Consider the following 27303-nt stretch of genomic DNA (forward strand, 5'->3'; position numbering starts at 1 on the left):
ACTTGTCGGCGGCTTAGTGAATCCCCTTCGGGCGTGCTTTCCATGGGTGTCTTGCTTTAGTGAATTATATATATATAGATGTTGCTTCTTTTTAAGCACGTGGCTAGCTTTGCTGATTTGAGTTCTAATACCGCCAATGGATACAATAAGCCAAATTTGTAAGGTAAGAAAGGTGGTTTTATAATGCCAATTACATTTTTTTGGGAATCAAGGGCAGCCTATTTAACATATATTTTTTTTTATAAACAACAGTTGTAAAAAACTTACCAAGGCTAGTTTGAGAATTTGGGTTGACATACTGATCCTTACTCCATTCTACCATACATTTCAAGATTGAAACCAAACATTCTAGCCCTTTCTTTCTGAGGCTTAATTCCTAGAGGAAGAAAATTGAAATATCAATGTTATACAAAAAATGTATAATATTACAATTTAAATTTAGAATAAGATGGTAAATGCCCAATATTTGATCACATAATACTGACACGGTTGGAAAAATGCCCTGCACAATTTAGATGTCTTTAAATGACATGCCAAATTTAGATTTTTTTAGTATAAAATCTGTGGCGGAGTTATAAAGCGAGTTTTAAAGAACTCACCATAAGATTATGTAAACATCTGACTTCATCTGTAAATATTTGTCTATTAGTCATATTTTTATTGTATTTTTTTCCATTTAAAACATACTATGAGTTTGCTATTTTATCACTGCAAGATCCTGAAAATCTACCATCTGCTTTTGTTTTTGCAGCAACAAGAACTGAGCCAAACAGAGAAAGCCAGCACACATTTCACTGCTATTAATATGATTACACGGACTGTGTCTGCAACTGTCTTTTAATAAATGCAACATACATATAATGCTGAAAAATTACAATTAACAACTAACCCTATACAACAAGGCAATATTAACCTTTATCATACAAATTCTTACTAATGCAAAGCTACCATAAACTTAACCAAATTTCCCAAAGGAGCTTATCTGTTATATTGCTGTTTATGTTCCACAGCTTTCTTTTTCAAAATACCTGACCAACCTAGAATAAACTGTGGGGAGCATGTGTTAGTAATTCTGTTTCTCTATCTATGTGTTCTCACTGTGTTAAAGAGACCAGTAGAATGTGGGTTTCAAAGAAACACACAGTGACAGACTGGTGCACTGTCTATAAATGTTTACCGCAAGCATCACAGCAAGACAAAAGAATATAGTAAATGGTGTATCACAATTGGTCAAATACTATAAATTACACAATGATGGATAAAGGAAAAGGAAATAAACCATATTACGTCTTTCAAGTTGGCCACTAGATAGAAGCAAAGGATGCAAAATAAATGGAGGCCTGCACTCTTCAAATATCTACTCTCCTTGTTGCTCAATATCAAACACAAGCCGTTGCTCTTGCTTGCCAAGTAGACCAACTAAACATGATTTTCCAGCCATCCATAAAAACAAGAAACACAAGCCAAACTAAGTACTGAAGTTTCTTACAAGAGACCAAAAACAAAACAGCATCACCAATGCAATATATTTTGCAAACAGGATGACTTACCCAACACATGGAATTGGTTACTTTAAAATGGAATCATACAGTTTAAAATAATCATTTACAAGGTGTAGAAAGTATTTGAACATTTTCAGATATTTCTTAGTGGTATGTTTACCACAATTAGAGTGCCAAAAGAGGTCTGTCATCCTTCACAAAAAGTTCTTGTTGAAAAAAAGAAGGATTCTTGTACATAATCAAAATAGATCAAATTCAGGAAGACAGGAAAGAGACCAAGATGCTATCAGGGTTTTCCATTTAGCCAAAAAATAAAGCTAAAATATTCAAATACATTTTTGAATTTATTCGAATTTATATTAGTGATTGCATGCTTGTATATGTATTTACATTTTATTATTACAATAGAAGTGACAACAGTTGCAACAGAAAGAACAAAATCTGGCACAACTAAGCTGGAAAAAAAATCATAGCGATAATCAGGCAACCGCTATATAAATACAAGAGCCATCGAAATCCTGCACAAGTGCACCTTATATAAGGGAATAATCTGCACAGCCTTCTTGTTTTCAGTCTAAAATCGATGGCTTGGTGAACAAATTCTTGTTAGGACAGAAAGACAAAAATAAACCATGAAAAGGAAAATAAAGCTATGTAAGCCACACACACTGCACTATGCTTCCCTACCATCAATTGTTTTTTTTTTGTATCCGTGGTGAGGCTGCAAATCATAAGCACACTTTTGTCTCACACACAGGTGAGTGAATGCTGCAACATTCAAATGAAGAGGACACTTGCAGTTCTTGTTACATATAAAGTGACACGATCATAAAGAAAGACACACAGCACTTCATGTAAAGGACATATGAAGCCCAGACAAAAATCACCCATAATTGCTTAAACATGCTAAATGCAATCATTGCTTTATTTTTCCCCAAAGCTAAACTGATTTTTGATCCAAAAGGGCAGAACACGTGTGGCCACTGTCCATTTTTCTTTTATATACATTAAGTCATATTTCCCAATTTAAGTAACTGAACACACTAAATGTTGCAATGCAATCTTTAAATATTTATTTACCAGAAGTTTCTATTCACAGCAACTCAAATGTATGAGTTTGGTTGCTGTAATTCAGCCTCAGAAGTGTGATTCTTTTTGCGTATGTGTTAATTAATTTGGCACAGTATTACACATTTTGCATCAAACTTCTCAAAACACTCCCGAACAGAACTGTTCAGCATGTTTCACTTAAGATGAGGGCATCTACTGGCTTCCCTAGCTTTAAGAACAACCTGTTTACACAAATGGGTACATAGGAAAGCATACTTTTAATACCCCATTTCATTTTATGAACCACTATGAAGGTGAATTTTCCTGCATACAATAACCAAGTTTATAACAATTTACATACAAGTGCCTCTGCTTGGGAGTGCAGCTGGATGATAAATTGGACTGGACTGCCAATACTGATGCTCTGTGAAAGAAAGATCAGAGCTGACTGGCGTCCTTCAACATCTGCAATAAGATGCTGCAGATGTTCTACCAGACGGTTGTGGCGAGTGCCCTCTTCTACGCGGTGGTGTGCTGGGGAGGCAGCATAAAGATGAAGGACGCCTCACACCTGGACAAACTTGTTAGGAAGGCAGGCTTTATTGTAGGAATGAAGCTGGACAGTTTAACATCTGTGGCAGAGCAAAGGGCGCTAAGCAAGCTCCTGTCAATCATGGAGAATCCACTGAACAGTGTCATCTTCAGGCAGAGGAGTACCTTCAGTGACAGACTGCTGTCACTGTCCTGCTCCACTGACAGACTGAGGAGATCGTTCCTCCCCCACTCTTCACTCTTCAATTCCACCCAGGGGGGTAAACGGTAACCTTATTCAAAGTTATTGTCTGTTTTTACATGCATTTTTATTACTATTTAATTTAATATAGTTTTTTTTTGGATCAGTATACTGCTGCTGGATTATGTCAATTTCCCCTTGGGATTAATAAAGTGTCTGTCTGTCTGTCTCCAACACCTGATCATCTTTGTAGTCATTCCAAAAACACCTCACTGCAGAATGTGGAATGGAGCATGGCTAGAGGTTAGTGATGTGCAATCACAGTCATTCATAAAACTGATGATGCAGATTTACAGACTATAGTGAGAGGGGTATTTTACGTTCATGTTCTGTTGTTCACTCAACTTGTCACAAGTGTTGCTTGCATGTTACCTCATATTATTCAGAACATCAAGGATCCAAAAAAGATAATTAAATACTGAGAAAAGCCCAATAGAGACTGAAAGGCCATTTCTCTGAATGTGAGATTTAAAGTGATAATGTGTAGGTAAACCGTTTTATTTTACTGTGTTAAATGAAGATTTTGTTTTCATGACTGATGTTATTATTAAACTAATTCTATCAATTTCATGCATTTTGGTATTGCTTGAACAACATGGGGGTGATAATTGGCGCTAGGGAAAGCTAAAAATGTCTTCCCTTTAATTAATGGCAATTAAGTGTTCATGTTTTGAAAATTCAACTTATAAAGGGGTTTTCAGGAGCAGACTAGCTTTAAAAAGCTAGGAAGTCTGTATTCTGCCTTTAGATCATACAGTTTAAATGCTGCCCTCAGGTGTCAGATACTTCAAAGTGGCAATGCAGCTTAAATTCCCCCCCAAAAAAATCATTTGCAAAACTCTCAATTAATTAGAAAATTCATTTGAAACACTTAATGTAAGTTAATTAGACAACAATTAAATACCTGAACAGGTGTCATGCCAAGTTCATGGCCTGCTCGGCCCTGGGCAATCTTGGACAAATCATTTACCAATCTTTCAAATATATTAGCAGCATTTAAGTCACAATCATAGTTAACATAAATGTCCACCACACTCTGGGCATCTGAAATAAAGGAAAAAAAAACTTGATATGCAAATCCTTGTAAAAGTGAATACATTTTTTATAAAATATGAACTGGCCTACCAGCACATATTCTTGTTAATGTCTGAATAACCATCCATTTATGGTCAAAAGAACTTGTAGATGTCTCCAGAATATATAGAAAGATTTCTCTGAAGAACACCTGGAGAGAATTACAAGAGGAAAAATATAAAGATACAAGGAAATAACATATACATTGTCATACAAAACATGCAGCTCAAAATGTGTTAAAAAATGCAGAAAGAAAAATGAATAATAACAAATTAAACATAAAAAATAAATAATATAAAGACCTCAATATTACAGATAAGTAAACAACAAAAATGTAAAATCCTTAAACACTAGTTAAATTGTTAGATTGCAATAGATGAGCGGAAACAAAAACTCCACCTGGCAAGCTGCTGGAGAGAAACAATAACTGCAGGGGTTTCAAAGCTTCTGGTTCCCACCCAGTTTGGTAGAATTTGGGCATTACTCCAAATATACAGTAAATATGCTAAAGTTGTTTATTATTGTTATGATGCACTGTTCTAGAATATTAATTGCAGTGGGACTCATCAAAAATTGTAGTATTCTCATTCTAACATCACAGATAGGAGGACTGTTTAAACTATGGATTTGCATGGTGGGGGTTACAAAGTATAGCACAGGCCAGGTTTATAACTTTGCATAAAGGTTAAGACATCAGTACAAATTAAAACTATACAAATAACATGAACAATACATTAAAAATTGACTGCCTTAATGCTAGTAGTATCATTAATAGAATGAGTTGGAGTTACAGTAAATATGTAGTGGCATGCAATTATGATACTGTATCTTAGCAATAACACAAACCTGGCTTAAATACTAGAGATGGGGAGTGTATAACAAATGGTTCAACTTTTTATTTAAATAAAGATATGCAAAACTGCAAAGGGGCTTGGGAAGGTTGTCATTTATGTAAAGCAACTAGGGGATGAATGACAGCTTAGTGATGATGTTTAGATTCAACTAGGAAGCAGTAGTTGATACAGGCCAGATTTTGGATGTGTCATTGGTAAAGTGGAAAGTGTAGAGGGGAATATTATCTGCATTGGGTAGACTTAGAAATATCAGATGACACAAGATCAGAAGTTTTTAGATGCAATTGGCAGCTGTTTTTTTTTTCACTTAAAGTTAAATTATATTAGAGCCCCAATGAAAGGGTAAACCAGTCTAGATTTTATATGTTGTAATAATCAGGATAGAATACAGGAGGATGATTTAGTGTCCACAATAGAGTTGACAGTGCTTTATTATGTCTACCTTTAGTAAGGCAAAATTTTGATCTGAGACTGTGAAGTCTAAAAAACGTAAACAAGGATAATTTTTTAAGCATGGGGCAGTCTGGCAGAGAAGTGGATTTAAAACCATTTTACATAAAAAACAGCACAAGTTCATCACGAAATTTAAAAGTAATAAATTAAAAAAATAAAAAAGTGAAAAAATAAGCTGCAAAAGAGGTTGCAAAGGAAAATCTTTTTGTAAATAATTCCAAAACCAGCCATAAGGCTTATGAGTAAGCAAATGTAAGGTACTACACGTAGAAAGCAAAACTGTTAGACCTAGATACATGATTGAATGCTTATACTTGAAAATACAATTCATTTGAACCTAGGAGTCACAGTGGACGCGTCACTTTATATGTCCTGGCAATGTATAGAAAGAATTAAAAAGATTATACCACCCAAAAACTATTTTTGCTGCATGTTACATACCTCATGTAGTTTGTAGTGTCAAAAGAGAAAAAATTTTAATCTCATGTTTTCATGCAGAAAGAACTTAACAAGGTTCACGACAGAATGGAACCCAATGGTGACCAAACACTGGACAATAGCAAACACTATCAAAAACATCCAAAGGAAATTCTCAAGTAACTCGTATTGTATAACCCACAAAAAGTCATCCAGTCATATGTTCACAATATGCAAAATGCATTAATTTTTTGTGCTAAAGTATTGTTAAATAAATGACTCCACAAAATAAAAGTAGTCCACAAACAGGAAGCCCCTTCACTGAGGGCCACACTTTTAGACTGAACATGGGACTATTCACCAGTGAATAAGGAGAAGAGTCAGATGGTAAAGAGTTTTATTTTAGGGACTTTCAAAACTTGACTCAATGTTATTTTGGACAAATTAGGCTAATTAGGCTACATCACCTGAGCTATGTTGAGCTAAACAACCTGTTAACCATCAAAACTGTCCTAATGCTTTGTCTGAAAGAATAATAGCAAAAATCACCAACAAGAAGTGAAAGTACCCATGTAATGGAAGGATTTTTCTAAAGAGAGGGGGGGATCAAGAGAGCAGATGGGCGTTGGTCGCTCAGCGCGAAACCCAGCTGCATTACTAATGTTTTGGGAGAAACAGCCGGGAATGTTCTAAAGATACAGCCATGGCTATGTAAGGAGTTGTTTTTCACTTCGAGAAGCTTTTTTCACATGTAATCATATTACTGTGTCTTCTGGTATCAAGCACTAGTCTCAAGGCCGAGTAGAAGAAAAACATAGCGCCGTGTATTGTGGAAGGAGGGGGTGTGAGAAACTAATCACTTCTGCATACACTGCTTCCACGTAGGCCGCTTTTGGGCAAGGACACCTAATTAGTATATAAGGGAAGGTTCCGCCCTCAGTTTCTTTGGATGCTCAACCGTGGGGAAAGGCGCAACCGCCCGGTATCTGATAAAAGGCACACGGGGTTGATCCTCTGACGAGACTGACATGCGGGCTCCCTCAGTCTACTGGTCTAGGATGATGGCTCTGGGTCTTTTGATGTATGTTACTGTATGTATGTATGTTATTGTAAGTATAAGTTTGTCTCTTTAAGCATATATATTTATTTCTATAACCCATTCATATGTATTTATATGTTATAATTGAATAAGTAAATTTTATTTAAGTAACGGACCTCTTCTCTCTGATTCTTTGCCTACTTATGTTCTAATCCCTTGAACCATTTTCCCAAATCAAAACAACCCACATATTAAGAAAGTTAAACACATAACATTTCTATCAAGATAATGTTATTCACCCAAGGCAACAAAATACTTATTAATCACTTCTTAGAAATGCATAAACAGAAAGGAATGTTTACCTCAATTTGCATCTTGAGATGAGTCTTGAAGTTTGAGAGCAAAGTAAGGAATATGGAGAGAGATAGTTCAAACACTTCTGGGACAGAAGAAACTCCATTTTTTGACAAGGCAACACACAAGTATTGTTTTATAGCATTTATAAACATTTCATTTGTCCTAAAAATAGGTCCTGCATTTTGAAGAATTGAAAGCAGCAGCTGGAGTGACAGAACCTTTGATCGCAATTCGTGTGACCTGAAATATGAAGAAGCAGGCAATTAACACACTTAATAATAAAATAACACTGTCATATTTATTTTTTGTATGCTTGTTTGTTTTTAAAATCAAACCTGCTGATTCTTCATACTACACAAGATACACAACGATTTTACTAAAAAGACCAAAGCTGTAAGTAAACTTCACTACAGATGACTATTAACTCATGTTTCTCACTGAACAGATGTGTCTCAAATTATTTTTGTCAGGTATTTTAGTTCAATGCTTTTTTGAACTTAAAATGCAATATATTTTTCCAGTTCTATGTAAAACATAATACAGTATACTTTTTCAGAGTCTCAAAGATACTTTATGTATTCACTGTTATTTACCTGAGATTCTGTTTTTAATCATTCTGATTATGTATGGGTTAGTGTTTCCATGGTCTCTTGTACCAATGTGGTGGTTACATCTATAGAGAATCTGGGCAGTCTATCTCAACAGTCCACCAGAGGAAAACAGATACTAAATGGTACATGAGGTGGTTATTAAAAGCTGGCTACATCATTACTTTTTAATTATTCTGACATTTATGGAAGTTTCATATGTTACACCATTTCTCTACTTTTGTATAACAAACACCATCATGCATTGGAATGAAGATGGTTTTAATTTTGATTTGATATACTTTGTTAATCCCCGAGAGGAAATTGTCTTTTTACAAGACCTTTGGGAGACAGAGAGCAGGGTCAGCCAGTGTACAGAGCCCCTGGAGCAATTTTCTGAATAAGGGCCTTGCTTAAGGGTCCAGCAAAATAGGATACCTTCTGTCAGTAATAGGATTTAAACTGGCAACCTTCTAGATGCCAGCACAGGTCCTTAGCCACAGAACTACCATTCTGCTGGGTGCCGAGACTAATATTAAACAACTTTATATGATGTTTGTGTGCTTCTTTTTTGACTGATTTATTCACTACAATGTAACTTACAAACCTAACAAAAGCAGTCTGTGAGACTCATTAAAAAGAAGAAAAATTATTTACACTAGGCTGACCCGCCTTTTAAGGCGACCGACTTTTAAGTTGACCACTTCTTAAGGCAATTCAATATGTAGATCAATTTGATATTTTATACAAACTCATTAATTTGGTTATATTGCATTTGAGCGGTATTACTTTAATACTCGTAGTTTCTGTTATTTTTGTGATGAAATTTAAACTTTTTTTCTATATTGAGGTCGCCCTTTTGACCCCCCCTGATATTTACTACGCGGTGAGGCATTTGTACTTCATCAACATTAATTATTTCCAGAGACATAATTTTGTCTATTTTTCCAGCGCATCGCGACAAAAAGCAAGGGAACGATGGGAGCACCAGAACTCTGCTCACATCATGTCGCTTCGTACTGCACGCTGCAAGTAGTAAGTCTGTGATAAGCGGAATACCGCTACGCTTTCCACTCACGGGACCGAAGGACAATCTCGACTGCTTTTACATAGTAAGAAAGAAGAAGAAGATGATATCGCACAGTTTGGAGTAGAAAATCATCTTTTACCTGGAAAAACAAAACTACAAATCCCATCGTGCATTGCAAAATGGACGGGGCGTGTGTGAAACTCCGCGCCTGCGTAGCACTCACGGGACGGAAGGACAATCCCGACCGCTTTCATATAGAAGGATTAGTTCAAGGGAAGGTCTGAATTTGACTAGAAACAAGTTACAATAAAACTGAACTTCAATTTCAACAACTTAATAACCATCACAGAAAGACCAAGAGATTGTGGTGTTGCACATATGATTTCATTGTCTCCATGAATTTCCAGAAACTGCCTCAAACAACATACCAATTGCTTTATATCACCTACTGCATGTGGCCTTGAGCAGCCTCCTGCCATGGATTGGTACCAGAGGCCTTTTTCATAAAGCTTGTGTACTCACAAAAAGAGGTCTGAAATGTGTGTATGCAACTTTCCATGGATATGATGGAATTTATAAAAGAAAACCTGAGAGGGGAACGTGTGGACATTTACGGCTACTCTGACACATGCAAACACAACATTTCGGAGAAACATGGAAAAAAGGACACCCACAATCAAGTAGAGAAATGCAGCTAAACCAGAAAAATGATTGTTTGCATGCACAATAAATTATATCACCAAGCTGTTATTATTATGTTCACTGACATGACAAACATATTACACCTAAAAGCAATGAATATGATGCACTTGCATGTATTTTAGTTCCCTTTTAAAAAGGGCCATTTGTGCATAGTGAAGAACTTTTTTTTTTTGGCCAGTTTACTTTAGCTAGCTACTGTCACTTCTCAGTGAAATGGCCATCAGGTCAGGAATATCTTGGCCAATCTACACTCCATCATTCCTGCTGTAAAAAAAGCTATTAACCAGCCAGCGAGGCACTACATTCAGTTTTCATATGGTGTGGGTGCACATACAGTACATAAAACATAGCATTATTTTGTCAATATAAGAAGGAAATTTGGAGCAGTATACATTTCTCTTAACATAAGCGACTTGAGCTTATGGGCACTATATAAATGTGTGATTATTACTATTTTTAATGCAATTGGGGCACTATACTGCACTCATATTACAATAAGGGAACCTAGCGAGAATGAAGCTGCTTTTGTTAACCATCAGCTGTTATATTCCATTAATACACAAGTCATCTGTGACACCATGAGGTGGCTGAGAAACGCTGTGCTGCCATGGCCTGGGCGAGCCTGTGATTCATTTATTTTGAAGCAAAGTAGCTTTGGCAGATGTGATGGTGCTGTGCACTGTGGCTGGCTTTTTGGTTAGGTAACTGGCTGAATCCTTAGTTTTTTGTATGGCCTGTACTCTTCATTGTAGTAGCAATCACATCATTATTTGTACCAAGTGATAGCGGCTACCCACTCAGTCTCTGTCTTAGTTTGGCTGCTAAGTTGCCACACACTGCCTAAAGCAATGTGATAAAAATAATTTGGGTTAAGTGTTTTTTTTCTTTTTCTCTGAACTATTACAAATAACATTAAAAATATATCAATATTCAAATAATAATTATTTGCTAATTTAATAGCTCTTATGTTTACAGCCTTTCAAATGAACTACCACATTAAGAAGAAATCTCGCATTAAGTGGAAAATACATAGTCCTAGATTCATATGGGACCTTTTAAGGAGTAAAGTATAATTTTTTTTTAACATAATATTAAGCAAACAATGATTTAGTTTAACACTTTTTTTACATAAACACATACATTTATATGTAACTGGAGCACAGGCAAATCAAAGGATTTGGTAATACACATTACCAACACATTAGCAAATTCTGATCAAGGAAACTCCCTAGGTCTTAAAGTATAGTAAGACCCGATGACAGCAGTAAGAATTCAGGCAACACACAACAACAGGTATTCGATAATATAAGGTTATAATCTTTACATTGAATTTCTGCCAACTGACCACTGTGCAGGTCAGTAAAATGATTTTTGGTAACCAATACATTTTCTAATTCTAGCAGAACTGAAATAAAGCAAGTGTAAACATTAAGGATAGATAGTTTAATTTGGCTACTTTGTTTTTTCCAGACTCATATTTTTTCTCTTTACACATAGCTGCACTTTCATTAGATCTGATATACGGTGTAATGAGTTTGACAGTTTCTTCAGTCTAATTCTTTTATCTCTGGCACTTTAGTTCTATTCTCCACACACCTACCATGTAGTTACTTCTTTATCCAAATACAGCAAGTAATGAGCTCAATTAAGCTGGCAGTGGTTAACCAGGTTGGGGGGAAAACATGTACTTTATTACACAATGGAATTAAAGAAATAGAAGTAAACACGATATCTTTAATGAAAGGAAAAGAATAACTAAAAAATGCATACTTCCAAAACATTTCCGATGCTAGGGATCTTATCATACATGTACATTTTCCTACCCAGTATAGCTGGTTGTTATGATAGATATTGCTTTAAAGGATAAAACATCATTATGTCCATTTATGATATATTAATGGATAAGTTTGGTATTTTTCAAGTCAAAATTACTTTTTCACAAACATGATATACAGTATATGCATTTACCATGCAAAATTATGTTCTAAAGTTAAGTGTTTTTAAAGTGTTTTCTATTTATATAAAAAAAAAAAAAAAAAAACCACAGCCAGTGTTGCAATTTTATAATGGAGACTTTATGAAATATCTTACTTTGGGTCTGGTGGTCCATCTGACAATGGTTTCATAGAAAGTTTGCAAAGTGAACGAAACACTAAAAAGGCATCCTTCTGTAGTATATGGGAAAATTTAGCACCTGGAGATGGCCCTGTTGTGATTCCAGATTCCTATGGAACAAAAAAAAAAAAAAAAACAAAAAACACATGCTATAAAAATGTTGACCATTGTTATTATTTGGGGTAAAATTTTTTTTTTTCATTAAACCTCTGTTCAGAATATGCCCTTTGTCTAAAGATGTAGCTTATTTAAAAAGAAATGTAAAATAACCGTAAAAATGTATTTGCATAAAAGTACATATGTACTGTATTATTCTAATGAATTCTTCACTATTTACTAGTAAAACTACTACTGTTTAAACATATTAAAATTCTAGCTATAGTAACTGAACACTTGACAGACAAGTTAGGGAAAAAACACACACCTGAGTATCATTGGAAGAAACGGACAGTCTATCATCTGGGAGGGAAGGAGTATAGCTGGCAGAGATGGGTGTCCCTGGAATTCCATTTGCATGAACATTTTCACTGTCACTGCCTAATCCAGTTTCATCCTCCAGGGCTCCACTTGTACTCCCTATACTTTCAGTTGCACTGGGACACTCTATAGAATCTGCATTAGTGAACATTTAAAAAATATAACATGGTCAAATAAAAGGCTACATTTTCACATTTATCTTATAAAGTTGCTTAGTGTTGTTTAAATAACATCCATATATTCCAAAAGGAGACTCTGTCCATAAGCAGCTCTTAATGCACCAGTTGCAGTATCAATGATAACTAACAAAGACTCTTGAGATCTTTTAAGTTTAGAATGTACCTTTTAACAGAAATACAAGTTCAATTTATCATTTAGTGAGAGGTAAAGTAATTAACATATACTACATGCAGCACTGAAAAAATTTTAATTACCTCCTACAACAGTATTAACTACTTCCTGCAGGATTCTATGGACTATTTCCTGTGCCTTTTCTTCATAATCTCCATCCTCATTCACATCTATATGGTCTTTACATAAACCTTGAAAAGAAAACAAAAGTTCTCTATGCAGATATTCTAAAAAATATGCAAAAAAATTTAAATTTTACATATTTAATAATATTCTTCATTAATAAATTGAAGAATTTTCTAAAATCGCTTATTTCAATAAAGAGGGGTAGAGGCCAGAACCTAGGCAGCACAAATTTAAAGGAAAGAATCAACCACTGACAAGAGTGACGATCTATCATATGACACACTCATATCCGTAAACGGTCAATTTAGAACAGGCATCTTTGCAAATTCCAAAATTTGGACACGTGGGAAGAAACCAAAACAAAAGATAAAACTCAGGCTGACACAAGACGGAAGACTGAAAGGAATATACTGAACCAATATTCTTACTCTTCATTTAACATGCAAAAATATTTTACAGTACAAGTACATTTATATTATCATAAAACATTTGCAATAGCAAACAGGCTTTTTCATGCCACTTTAAAACATTTAGAAAAAAATCCCACAATTTTTTTTTATCTTATCAATACTTAACTGTGTACAGGCAACTGCAAAATGCCAAATTTCTGAAATACTATTACATGCATCAGTAGAATGTCCCTTTAAATTTAACTATATATGCTATATTCCTTTTGAAGGAAGTCAGCTGCATACGTGTTGTGCTCAGCTACAAATATTAAAGAACTTTTAAGTCAAGAGCCCTGATATATTTCGCAATAATCAAAAAAATACAAGAAATTAATTTAATCTGTAACTTACTTTCAAGCCACACAAGTACACAATGTAACTTTAATATAAATATTACTCTCTGAATACTAATTAAAAGTAAATACTGATTAATGTTACTATCATTTTCACACTTTCACATTAGTAGGTAAACACATTTAATTAAAAACAATAAATATTATTTTCACTTGTTTAGTAATTAATTTAATTTTTCAATTATTTATTTTTAATAATTCTATCTAAAACTCCATGCATTTACTTAACCTGTTTTCTGCAGTACAAAGTGGAAGCAACTGAAACAAGTCAAGAACTAAATGCAGACAGGAGGCATGTCAGCTGTAGGGCATGCTGAAGCACACACCAGCATTCACAGAAAATGACAGTTGGATTTTTCCAAACAACCTAACTGTATGTCGTGTAGACTTCAGTTTTTTCAGTGTCCAGGGTTGTTCACCATCTTGAAAATCTGGAGTAATTTCCATTTCAAATATATTCTTTCTACGTCCATCAATAGAATTTTCTAGTTATCTGTAGGCTCACTCTGTATATCATATTAAATGCTTTCTCACTTTATTAGTTCTGAAATGAGTGTAATGTAAAACATTTACTGTATGCACAGTATAAACTCAGCTCAATGATCTGATTATATTGTTACTCTAAATCAGAAAAGGAGCTTATCCTATATTTCAGTTCTTTTTAATGTTATGCTGTTTTCCATTTACTCCTGAAATGGGATGTCAGAGCTGGTAAAACATTCAGAAAATCAACATGGATTTGTCCAATAAAAGCTCTGTTGTGCTTGCTCCACCAGGATAAAGAGCAGTATGCAGTATTTTGTGCAAACAAACAAAGTAGTAACAAGCCCACAGACAGACAATGGACAGTACTTTGTGTATAACTCAATTAATGAGATACAAATAGACAGAATTACCACTAAACATTATAATACTACAGCTTTCATTAAAGTTGGTGATGTACGGCACCATTTTGGATTGATGTCATTATCTGAGGTTGGAAAAATTCAGGCTTGACAAACCAGCCCTGATCTTCCGAGTGGACATATAGACTTAAGGGGGCGTTACAGTGGAAAAGGCTGACAAGAAACTCAGAAATTCCAACTTCTCACTTAAAATGGAATGCAGCATTATTTACTACATTATTACCAAGTTTATCCTGGTAATTGTGTGCAGTTTTTTTTTTTTTGAATTGGTTAGCAGCTGTGTCTATGTTTATTGTTCTGATTACAAAGAATATCTGAAAGAACACATTTTGTACATGACTTGCAGCCACCATATAATTTTTCTAGTAATTGTATAAATATGTATATTACTGTAATTTATCTTAAGAAATGCACTGGAACCTGTGCTATAAAGATTTACTTTCAGCCGCTGCTGTGGCTTGATCTGCCTCAGTCTGTTCATTTTCAATGGTGCAGAGATCCAGTCCATTTTCTGGCTCGATGTCTCCTTGGATACTCTTATCTACTTCATTTGTATGGTGATCTGCCTCCCCATTTTGATCTTGAGGTAGCTGTTTACCCGACTGCTCTTTAAGCCGCCTTAGCTGTGGAGAATCAGGCTCATGCTGGCTAACAGGAGAATGCTGTAAATGTTGCTGTCGATGTCTCTCTTTCTCCATTTGCTTGGCTTCCTGAAGCTTGAGGGAAGAAAAAGAAAGAATAACAGTAATTTTTGAGGGATGCTAATTAAAGAAAGCTTGCCCACCTGCTTACAAATACTACAGAATTGTTAAGGACAAAATTTAAACCAAACAGCATATTATACACTCAGCTGAACACTCAAGAACATCACAAATGAAGCAACTGTATCAGCCAAATACACAAATATAATTCAATAAAAAAATAACAGAAATAAAACAAAGAGAAACAAAACATATAAAAGACAAGATATATTATAAAAACATACATAAATATGACTCAATCTAATACTTTAAGTAATTTTTCTTTACATGAAAGCCTTTACTTATGGTTTTAACAAAACAAGATAATTATTTATCTGGTAGGCTAAATCTAATTTCACATAGCAAAAAATATTTTTAAGACGTAAAAGGTTTAAAGTATTTGGGATATGTTCAACTAATTGATTTTTGCTAAACCTTATGCATTTACAATACCTTACCTTCATTTGAAGAACACAGTGAAAAATAAAAAGTAAAAATTAACCCAGGTGGTATAAGAATAAACATAGATGTTCTCAGAAAGAAGGGTTAAAATCAGAGAAAAGTCCAGCAAAGCCTCAAGTACAGTATGTTGTATAAACTAACTTTCAGGAAATAATACTGTTAAATTCGAATTTGAACACACCATCATCTAAGCACTGTATGATGGATAATGCTCATTAATTAACTTCCAAAATATGATCCCCTGAAACATGAGATATAATGAGAAATGGCAGAAAGATTTTTAAACATTAAAGGTATGATTGACAGAACTCAGATGCTGACCAATGCCCTAAAAATTGATAAAATAAGCTATTAAAAATGTAATAACTGTATGGTTTTATATCAGAAAATGCTGAAATAAAGCATGAAATATTACACACACACACACACACACACACACAATCAGATACATACATACACTTATGTCTTAAAACTATAGGGTAGTAGAAAGTGAATGGGTGATAATGTCACTGTCTGTAATTATTTATATGCAATGTTACTATTTATCTAAAGGTCAAGAGGAAAGGAAAACAAACAAAAAATACAACTTTGTCTTGCTCATAATCTCAGTGCTTTCATTTGATCAGTAATTTTGCACAACTTCACATTTTAAGGGTGTTACAGTGTACGCTAATAAGGTACAAGTGGAAACACAAATTACTAAATTTAACTCCACTAGCAAAACAAATGTGTGAAGCACACTGCAAAATCACATTATTAAAAAAAGAAAAACATTAAAAAGATAACAGACTTACTATGTCCATTAAATTGTAATCTGTTCTCAAATTATTTCAATTTATGAATATTTCTACTTAGTACTGTCTGCTAAAATGTTTTCTCTACTGTTAATTAAATGTCCACATATATACACATACTCACACTTTTACTTTGGGTTTTTTTAGGTGGCACTGTATTTAGCAATACCGCCACATAGACCCAGGATTCTGGCTTTTCATTTTTAAAGTCAGTCACTATTTGTGCACAGTTTGCACATTTCCTAAATTTCTATGTGGGTGTTTCTCTTGGTATTCCAGTTTTCCTCACACATCCACCACAAAGACATGCAGGCCATTCAAATTGGTTCTGAATAAAGCGTATTTTAACAGTGAAAGTATGCAGGAGCACTACTTGTGTTTAGTACAATGTAGATTCCCAGTACATCAATGCCAACTCTGTCAAAAGCAGTTTGATTTACATGGGAAGACCAGTACTTTTTTGTAATTTAATGCCGATCCATGTGAACCTTAGCAAACACAATTTAGCAGTCTAGGGCTTATCTTGGTCACGTGTGATGTATTTGGAACAAATGTTAGACAAGTTAGTGGCTCATCATTTATGTTTTTCTGCATATGCTTGGCAAGCTCCTGTTTCTAACAAAGACAATAGTGTAAATTCCATGTTTAGAGGGGATCAATCAAATGGCATGACAGAACCATACAAAGATAATTGTTTTTATCTTACTGCCACAAAAGAACCAAAACCTAATGTATTCTTCATCTTTTATTTCCTTATTAATATTTTGCTTTAAAAAACTAAAGATTATAACATGATTGATTGACCTTTTAGAAAAGATATGGACAGCACAGTTCACATATTAAGTTGTGTTTCTTTAGAAGCCATAAGCCCAACATAGCATCAGCTTTCAAATTACTACCAGCATAAGGAGGTTTACTGTAGCTGGAACAATTTTTGAGCCCTTGAACTTCGTAATGTTTACAGCTCAATTTTTATTCAGCCTATCACTTATCATTATAGTACTTTCCAAAAAATGATTTAAATTAAACAGTAACTTGCACATTTTCTTGTGGACTATCGACACATCTACTGAATGCAAATCATTAAGGCAAATTTTTCAGAAGATGTATATGTTCCATTAGCATATCATATGAAAAGCTAAATTAATACAATGCACATGACAAGATGAGCGAAACAAGCTTACACATTCACAGTATGAATGAATGAATGAATATGTACACTATACCACATCACAATAAAAGGCACAAAGGCAGCAGTTATGTAACTGGCCATGCAACCTAAATTGGTCTTAAACTCATTCTTACAACCATGCAACATGCAAACAATGAACTTGTGCTGCTGTCTATTGTGCTATTTCCTTTATTATCTTGAACAGCATGTTTATTATCTATAATAATTTTACATCAATGACCGACCTTCACCAACTTAAAACATGTTGAAAGTCAAATTTCTAGTAACCCAAGAATTTGCATCTTATTATACCTGTTAACATTTAAAAGCTGCAAGTCACCTTTTAGCAATAAATATTTAGTTTGAAAATAAAACATTCACGTCACAAACAATGCCTTCTTTGCATGAAATGTCAAACTTTAAATCCAACCTTAACTTTCATTTTTATATGCTGGTATTGACTACACAGCACTCTTGGGATTAAAGCAGTGCAGTTCATTAAGAGACTAATCTATCTACTGCATAAGGTATACTGCATTTTAAACCACAAAGCTACCAGTATCTCTAGGTGACAGTAAAATTTGCAAGCAATAAAGCAACAGCAAACTGATTTAAGCAGATTTCAGTGATATTAGCACTGTTACCCTTTAAAAGATCCAAGCCAAAGCAAACAGAACTATTTCACTATTCAAGCAATAAAAAGTCAGCCCATAACATTTTACCTGTCTTTCTTTTTTTCTTGATGCCAATGAACATGAAATCCTGTAATCTGTGAGCTATACATTAGGAAAAAAGCTGTTATTAACAGCAACACATTCTTTGCCACCTTTGGCAGTTCAATTGCACAAAAACTACTTACTGCTTGGTTTTCCATACGAGCAAATATGACATTCAACATCTGAGTAAGTGTAGCTTTTGCTGTGGTTTGATTGATGAGGTTCTTGCTGGCCAAATAAATATTGTAGCATGTTCTTACAGCTTGCAATACTGTCCCTTCATGAATTTCTATCTGCTGAGAAGTTACGGCTGTCAGTAAAGCCTAGGAAACAAAGAAATATATTTAGAATGACTGAACAAAAACAGCACAATGATATTTGTTATTAGTAGCAGATGAAAATCTGCACATTGATATTTGTTGCCAGTAGCAGCCTTACATTTATTATGAAACTAAATAATTACATTTTAACATTAAGTTTTCTGCCTTGATTTTAGCCTAAAACAAGAAATACTTACATTTTTGTGTGTTTTTCATATCCAAAGAATTAAACATGTTCCGCAAAACAATTTGATTTTAATTTTGCTTGTTTTATGCTGTCTTTTTTGATAGCAGCCATTACTAGATGTAGACACGAACCTCCAACAGGTAGAGAGTCTTTAGAATCCACATGCAGAGAGAGTTTCCATAACAAGTTATGCGCATACATGAGGTACTAGACAGGTGATTTCCAGATAATAAAATATACAAAATCTGCTGTGCTAAGTCTACTTATAAAATAATTATGTTAAACCCTTATATAATAGTCTATGCTCAGTTGCACGGTCTATTATGCCAAATTGGAGTATTTATTTTGCGGGGAGAGGAAATAAGGTACATGCCTTTAAAATTTTTCCAGAAGCAGCAATATATCCCATCAATTTACTGAACTTATTTTGTCAATTTCAAGGTCAGGGTATAAGAGGCCTCACCTGCCAATATTCAACACAGGGCAGTATCAAATGGAGGTCTGGTCAACCAAATCACTGCAAGGAATACTCAGTCCTACTAGGAAAATGATCAGTCATTTATTACTCTAAGATGTACTTCTTCAGAATGTGTAAGGAAATACTGGTGCAGGCAGACAGGGAATGTGCAAATTCTACTTGAACTTAGTCTTCTGGAGTTCTAACTGTGGTAACTATTCTACTAGCATAATGTTTTCTTAAAATTGTGTACACATACATTACCTGATTATAAAAAAATGCTCAATAATATTCTTAATTTAATTAAAGATCATGTATACTGGATTCAAAAAGTATTCAGACCCCTTCACTAACCCTTAATTTCACACATTTGCAATTTTTGCTCATCAATCTACAGTTATTACCTCATAACAACAAAGTGACAAAAATATTTTTAGAAAAGTTTGCAAACTTATTTAAAATCATAAGGTGAAATCTCTCATTCATATTAAGCATTCAGACCTTAATTCAGGTTGAAGCCTCTTTGGCAGCTACAAGCCTTTGCACACCTGGATTTAGTCAATTTATCCTATTATTTTCAGGCAGATCCACTCAAGCCCAATTAGATGGGATGGTAAGCGTCTGCAAACTGCCATCTTCATGTTTCATTGGGGTTTAAGTCTGGGCTTTGGATGGGCCGCTCAAGGACAGTTGGAGTTTTTATCTTGAAAACCACTCAAGGGTTGTCTGTTTGCTTTGGGATGCTTCCTCATGCTATCAGTGTCTTTTAAATGCCATTTGAAGAAGCACCAGGAGAGCTGTCATATGATTTTACTCAAGACATGCTTCTCTCTAGCTACTCTACCATAAACACTTGAGTGATGGAGTGCTGCTGAGATAGTCATCATTCCAAAAGGTTCTTTCTTCTTAGAAGAGGACTTCTGAATCTATGTTAGAGTGACAATTGAGTTCTTGGTCACCATCCTAATTAAGCCCCTTTTTACACGGTTAATCAGCTTGGCTGGATGACCAAAGAGTCATGGTGGTGCCAATATTCTTCCATTTCAAACTTACTAAGGCCTCTGTACTCCTGGGGACACACAATACTTTAGAAATGGTTTTATACACTTGCCCTGACTTCATGACTTGGTTTTTGTCCTGATATGCAGAGTAAATTGTGGGATGTTATATATATATATATATATATATATATATACACGTGTATGGTTTTCTAAATTATGTCCAATCAATTCAACATGCAAGCATGTGATCTCTAATCAATTTCTAGAAAATTAATTTAAGCAAGCACAATTTAATTTAACCAAGCTCAACTTAGAGCACCACAGCAAAAGGCCTGGTATAGCACAACCGGCACTTATCACATTACCAAACCAGCATATTTGCTTATTCTGGGCAAGATATTAGATAGACAAAATTCTACACAGTCAAAATAAGCTTAGGCCATTATTTCAAATGTGTCAAAAATCATTAAGACAATTTAAATACACAAAACATTAATTAAAAAAAAATATGGTGCTTTATAAATATATGTAAGGCTTGTTTTTCCTAAAACATTTACATAAACAGGAGACTGCAAACAGTACAAAAGAAGCCACGTGTACCAGTACTGACTGTATTTGGATGTTGCAGTCAAGAAAATATTTTTTACAAGTTAATTGCTTTGTTGTTTTCCTAATGTAATGTACATTGGATTGTAATATGCATATTCCTGGTAAAGGTAATTTCACTTCTATTTCTCAACTTAAAACAAGCAAACTCTATGAGAAAGTCAAAGCATAGGTCGAACACTGAAACATATTAACTTAAAATTATGATTTTATTTATTACTTAGCAACACAAATTTAATATTATAGCTTGCTGTGACTGTGGTGCAGAATGTGGCTGAGACATAGAAGACATTTCAAAAGACCCATGCAAAGAAATACAAGCAGAAAGAGACGTGCTATTAACACTAGAATCCCTGTAGCCTATTAAAAAACTCATAATCCCGGCCCACCATAAATCGCTTCGTGCCTCTCCATTAGAGTCTTTTGTTTTGTAAATGTGTCGATCAGCACAAGCAGCAAGCAGCATGCTATCCCACCCCCCCAACATGACGGAGCTCAATTCAGGCAAAAAGTTTTCACAGCTCAAGCCAAGGCTCCTTATCTGTGTGTGATATGAGTTGTACACGGTAAATAATGTACTGTCATTTGGAATATATGTATTTCATGTGTGTTCTGTGTCTGCAACAATCTGTGTAAATGTAGGATGAAATGCGAGGCAGGAATTGTTGAACACATAACTAAAAAAGATATGTTTTTCATATTTTAGTAATAATTGACAAAATGTAGACATTATGTGTATAATGTGTTAAGACTAAAGTCCAAATATCAAATAAACATATTTGCAAAAGGTACAAGTATACCAAAACAAGTGCGCTTTTATTCAAGAATATGATCACAGGAAAAGAAATTAGGTCAGAGTCATTGACATGACAGCACAGCGGTAAGAACTGCTGACTCGTAATCAAGAGGTTGCCAGCACGATTCCAAGCGCAACAATTTTGAGTAGTGAGCTCCTCTTATTGTTACTATTACAGAATAACAACAACAGGTCAAACATCATCCTGCCAGTAAATGTGCCAAATGCGTGTCCCTCAAAGAAAAAACAGGGTATGCCGAGCTCATCAAGGTATCTTGCAAAGTCCTGTTTGTGATTATGTTTTGGGATGGTCTTTATATGAAAAATATTTATATTTTATTTACCTTAATTTATTTACTTATCTTTCTACAGCATAAAGTCACAAGTAGACTGCAGAGCTTCCTGTGTTTGATCAACATGGGCAAGCTGACAAAGTACATGTGTAATGCCATGAAAAGTGCATCCACCTGCAGCTATAGACTCTTCAGTACGCGAGTGACTCTCCACGCTAGTGTTTAGATCTGGACGGTGTATGTACCCAAATAAAGAATTCTGACTGCATTCTAATGCCATTGCTCATGTAATGAAGCTGACACTTCAGTTTTGTTTTATTATTCATTTTTATTCTCTCAGTTATGTAAACACTCCTCCCAATCTGACACTGTTAGTTTTCAAATAAAGATGTGCTATAACAAAGGTAAACTCAGATGAGGATTCTACATTGGAGAAAGAGAACAGAAGCCCTTCCTATAAGAAACGAATAATAAAACAAAACTCTAACTTTTACAAGTACCAGATATTTACACCATATGTTACAGACTCAAATAAATCAAAAGTATATTTTTATTCTATAATAGTAATAATACTATTAGCGCTGAGAACAAAGGCCCGTGCCGGTGTGGTTCCCTATTTTCCTGACGAAGTAAGAAGCCGGTATTGTGGCAGCAGAGCCGGCGCTAAGCTAAAGGCTAAGCGGCTAGCGAGGAAGTGGCGATACAAGCCTTCGGTGCCTCCTGTCATCCTGGGAAATGTGAACTCACTACCAAATAAGATCGATGAATTGGCTGCGCTGTTGAAAAATGTCAGAATTGTACACAGAATGCATTTTGTTGTGTTTTTGTGAAACATGGCTAACAACTAGCATCCCAGATGCAAGCGTGGAGCTACTTGGGTTCAGCACAGTTAGAGTGGACAGAGACGCAAATACCAGTGGAAAGGAGGATGACTCGCTCTCTATGTAAACACAAGGTGGTGCAACCCTGGACATGTTAAGGTCAAAATCTCCACTTGCTGCAGGGACATTGAACTGTTGACTGTAAGTCTGCGTCCCTACTACTTGCCCAGAGAGTTTGCACATGTCATTGTTGCTTTTGTTTACATCCCTCCTCGGGTGGACGTGGAGATAGCGTGTGTGACATCATTCACTCTGCTGTTGCTAAGCTACAAACACAACACCCCGAGGCGCTTGTGCTAATCTCTGGAGATTTTAACCATGTAATGCTGAACAAAACATTACTTGCCTTCTCCCAGTATGTGGATTGTAACACCCGGGAAAATAAGATTATTGACCTACTGTATGCAAACGTTAAAGACGCATACAGCGCCACCCCGCTGCCTGTGATTGGGAAAGCAGATCATAACCTGATTCTGCTTCAGCCTCACTACAAACCAAGACTGAGGGAGCTACCTATAACCACACGCTCATTCAGGAAGTGTTCCCCTAAGGCAGAGCAGGATCTGAGAGACTGCTTTGGAACTACGAACTGGGATATCCTGCAGGGATCATATAGTGAGAACATTGAGGAGGTTGTTGACTGCACTACTGACTAGATCAACTTCTGTATAGACATTGTAGTTCCAGTAAACAATACACTGCTATGCTAACAACAAGCCATGGATTACAAGTGACATCAAGGGCCTTTTAAACCAGAAGAAAAGGGCTTTTAAAGGCGGTGATCAGCATGAGCTCAACTGCGTGCAGAAGGAACTCCGATTTCAGCACAGAGTAGCGAAAGAAAAGTACAGGAGAAAGTTGGAGCAGAAGTTGCAGAATAACAGCATGAAGGAAGTGTGGGATGGGATGAAGATTATCAGTGGCTGCAGTTAGAAGCAGGGTGCCACCATGGAGATAGACGTGGAGAGTGCAAACCTGATGTACAACTTTAACAGGTTTGACCACCCTAACCCACTCTCACCTCAGAGTACTGCATCCTCCACCCATCCTTCTGCTGATACCAGCATAGGACAGAGTTTCCCCTAACCCACAATTACAGCAGCACAGGTAAGCAGAGAGCTGAGGAGATTTTGTGCCAGCAAAGCAGCAGGTCCAGATGGAGTATCGCCACGACTGCTGAAGGCCTGTGCGTTGGAGTCGGGGGGTCCTCTACAGCGCATCTTCAACCTAAGCCTGAAACAGGGAAGAGTCTTGAGGTTTTGGAAAGCATCTTGCATCACCCTAGTCCGAAAGGTATCACATCCTGGTGAGCTGAATGACTTCAGGCCTGTCGCACTGACATCACATGTGAGGAAGACCATGGAGCGGCTGCTGCTTCACCACCTGAGGCCACAGGTTCACCACACCCTCGACCTTCTGCAGTTCGCATACCAGGAGAAGGTGAGAGCGGAGGATGTCATCATCTACATGCTACACTGATCCCTCCCCCACTTGGACAGAGGCAGTGGTGCAGTAAGAATTATGTTTCTGGACTTCTCTAGCGCCTTCAACACCATCCAACCTCTGCTCCTTAGGGACAAGCTGACAGAGATGGGAGTAGATTCATACCTGGTGGCATGTATCGTGAACTATCTTACACACAGACCTCAGTATGTGTGTCTCGGGAACTGCAGGTCTGACATTGTGGTCAGCAGCACAGGAGCACCGCAGGGGATTGTGCTTTCTCCGGTCCTGTTCAGTCTATATACATCAGACTTGCAATACAACTCGGAGTCCTGCCACGTGCAGAAGTTCGCTGACGACACTGCTATAATGGGAGGCATCAGGAGTGGGCAGGAGGAGGAGTATAAGAACCTAATCAAGGACTTTGTTAAATGGTGCGACTCAAACCACCTACAACTGAACACCAGCAAAACCAAGGAGCTGGTGGTGGATTTTAGGAGGCCTAGGCTCCTCATGGACCCTGTGATCATCAGAGGTGACTGCGTGCAGAGAATGCAGACCTATAAATACCTGAGAGTGCAGCTGGATGATAAATTGGACTGGACTGGCAACACTGATGCTCTGTACAAGAGAGGACAGAGCCGACTATACTTCTTTAGAAGGCTGGTGTCTTTCAACATCTGCAATAAGATGCAGCAGATGGTTGTGGCGAGCATCCTCGTCTACGCGGTGGTGTGCTGGGGAAGCAGCATGAAGAAGAGGAATGCCTCACGCCTGGACAAACTGGTGAGGAAGGCAGACTCTAATGTAGGCATGGAGCTGGACAGTTTGAAATCTGTGGCAGAGCAACGGGCACTGAGCAGGCTCCTTTCAATCATGGAGAATCCACTGAACAGGATCATCTCCAGACAGAAGAGCAGCTTCAGCGACAGACAGTTGTCACTGTCCTGCTCCACTGACAGACTGAGGAAATCGTTCCTCCCCCACACTATGCGACTCTTCAATTCCACCCCTGGGTAAACGTTAACACTATACAAGATTATAGTCTGTTATACCTGCCTCATACTCTCCACCTTGCATTTTTTAACTTGCACTGCTTTTTTTTTTTTAAATTGCTCTTTAATTAATATTGTTTTTATCAGTATGCTGCTGCTGCTGGAGTATGTGAATTTCCCCTTGGGGGTTAAAAAAGTATCTATCTATCTAATAATAGCTGCTCACTACTCAAAAAAGTTAAATGATTGAAGGACCTGGGATCGAACCCACAATTTCTCGACTTGGAGATAGCAGTTCTTACATCTGCACCAGCCAAGCAGACGTATATGTGTGTGTCGTACCCTATCCCAATTTCTTTCACTTTGGTTAAATTCTTTGAAAAAAGCTTACATGTTTAATTATATCTGTGTTTTTTGTGAACGTGTTTATTTGATATTTGGACTTGTGTAGATGTGTGAAGACTGAAAGTCAGCATTTTGCCATTTATTAGTAGAACATGGAAAAGTTTCTGTTCTAGTTATGTGCTCAACATTTCATGCCTCGTATTTCCTGTCATCCTACATTTACCCAGATCGTTGTAGACACACAGCACACACGAAATGCATGTGCTCCAAATAACGATATATTATTTACCCTACACAATTCAAGGCACCTCATACCAAGAAAATAAGACTTGAGCTGGGAGAACTTTGTGTATGACTAAAGCTGCGTTGGTGGGGGATGGGATGGCAGGAGGCCTGCTGCCGGTGCTGATCGACACATTTGCAAAACAAAAGATGTTGATGAGGAGGTGCAAGGGAATTTAGGGTGACTCGGCATTATGAGTTATTTCACAGGCTTCAGGGATTCCAGTGTTAAAAACCCTCTGTATATCTATATCTTAACGCAGAGTTGGAACAGGTTGTGTTACTACACCCTCTGAAGTACTACTTGGACAATATTAAACTGTAGAAAGTTTCTAATTCCAGTGGCAAGAAAATGTCAAAATGAGACAGAACATTATTACTCTTAGTATTGTAGTCCTTTCACTTGGAGAAACTACAAAAAACATCAAAGCATCAGTGAGTATGGTGTTTTACACAATTCAAAGGCAACTGGACACTGGAATAAACTCTGACAGGAAGAGATCTGGCCAAACCAAAGTCACAACCCAATCTGAAGACAAGTTTCTGAGGGTCACCAGCTTGTATGATAAGCGCCTCACAGCACAACAGCTTCAAGCACAGTGTAACAGCAGTCAAGAAAAGCAAATCTAAGTTTCTACTGAAAAGAGGAGACTTTGTGTTGCAGGTTTGACAGGGCGAGTGGCAGTAAGAAAGCCATTCCTAAAAGAAGAAAATAGGGCCTTGAAATACAAGTTTTGGACTACTGCAGAATAGAAGAAAGTCTTACGGACTGATGAATCAAAATATGAAATCTTCAGTTCCACAAGAAGGTTGCTTGTATGCTGTTGAGTTAGTGAAAGCATGATTCCTCAATGTGTGACAGTAACTGTCATAAATGGAGGAGGAACTGTGAGGATCTGGGGTTCTTTTGCTGGAGGCAGAGATGGAAACTTGCACAGAGTGACCATGTAACACTTTTAGGTCTGCATCTAGTAGGTCATGGTTTCATCCTACAGCAAGACAATAACCCACAACATACCTTCAGGCTATGTCAGAACTACATTAAAAGAAAAGAACAAGGCGGCACACTTCAAAACACTGAATGGCCAGCACAGTCTGCAGACTTAAAGCAACACTGAGTTAGCTTGGGATGAACTGAACAGAATGGTGAAAGGAAAGCAGTCAACAAGTACAACACATT

At 36.3% G+C, this 27303-nt stretch overlaps 1 protein-coding gene across 2 annotated transcripts in view; it reads right to left on the reverse strand.

The window, feature by feature from the left end:
• arfgef1 (ADP-ribosylation factor guanine nucleotide-exchange factor 1 (brefeldin A-inhibited)) overlaps window positions 1-27303 on the reverse strand; it is a 216419-nt gene that overhangs the window by 61224 nt on the left and 127892 nt on the right. The window contains exons 5-14 of one of the 2 annotated variants that reach the window (XM_039754610.1): window positions 18661-18840; window positions 18524-18577; window positions 15074-15350; window positions 12885-12992; window positions 12398-12585; window positions 11950-12083; window positions 7545-7779; window positions 4471-4570; window positions 4250-4389; window positions 268-376 (exon numbers count right to left, since the gene is read on the reverse strand). In XM_039754610.1, the coding sequence (XP_039610544.1) occupies window positions 268-376; window positions 4250-4389; window positions 4471-4570; window positions 7545-7779; window positions 11950-12083; window positions 12398-12585; window positions 12885-12992; window positions 15074-15350; window positions 18524-18577; window positions 18661-18840 (1525 nt within the window). The remainder of the gene's footprint in view (window positions 1-267; window positions 377-4249; window positions 4390-4470; window positions 4571-7544; window positions 7780-11949; window positions 12084-12397; window positions 12586-12884; window positions 12993-15073; window positions 15351-18523; window positions 18578-18660; window positions 18841-27303) is intronic. The other variant, XM_039754611.1, reaches the window with a different exon arrangement.

Source organism: Polypterus senegalus, chromosome 5 (genome assembly GCF_016835505.1).
Source record: "Polypterus senegalus isolate Bchr_013 chromosome 5, ASM1683550v1, whole genome shotgun sequence".
Lineage (NCBI taxonomy): Eukaryota > Metazoa > Chordata > Cladistia > Polypteriformes > Polypteridae > Polypterus > Polypterus senegalus.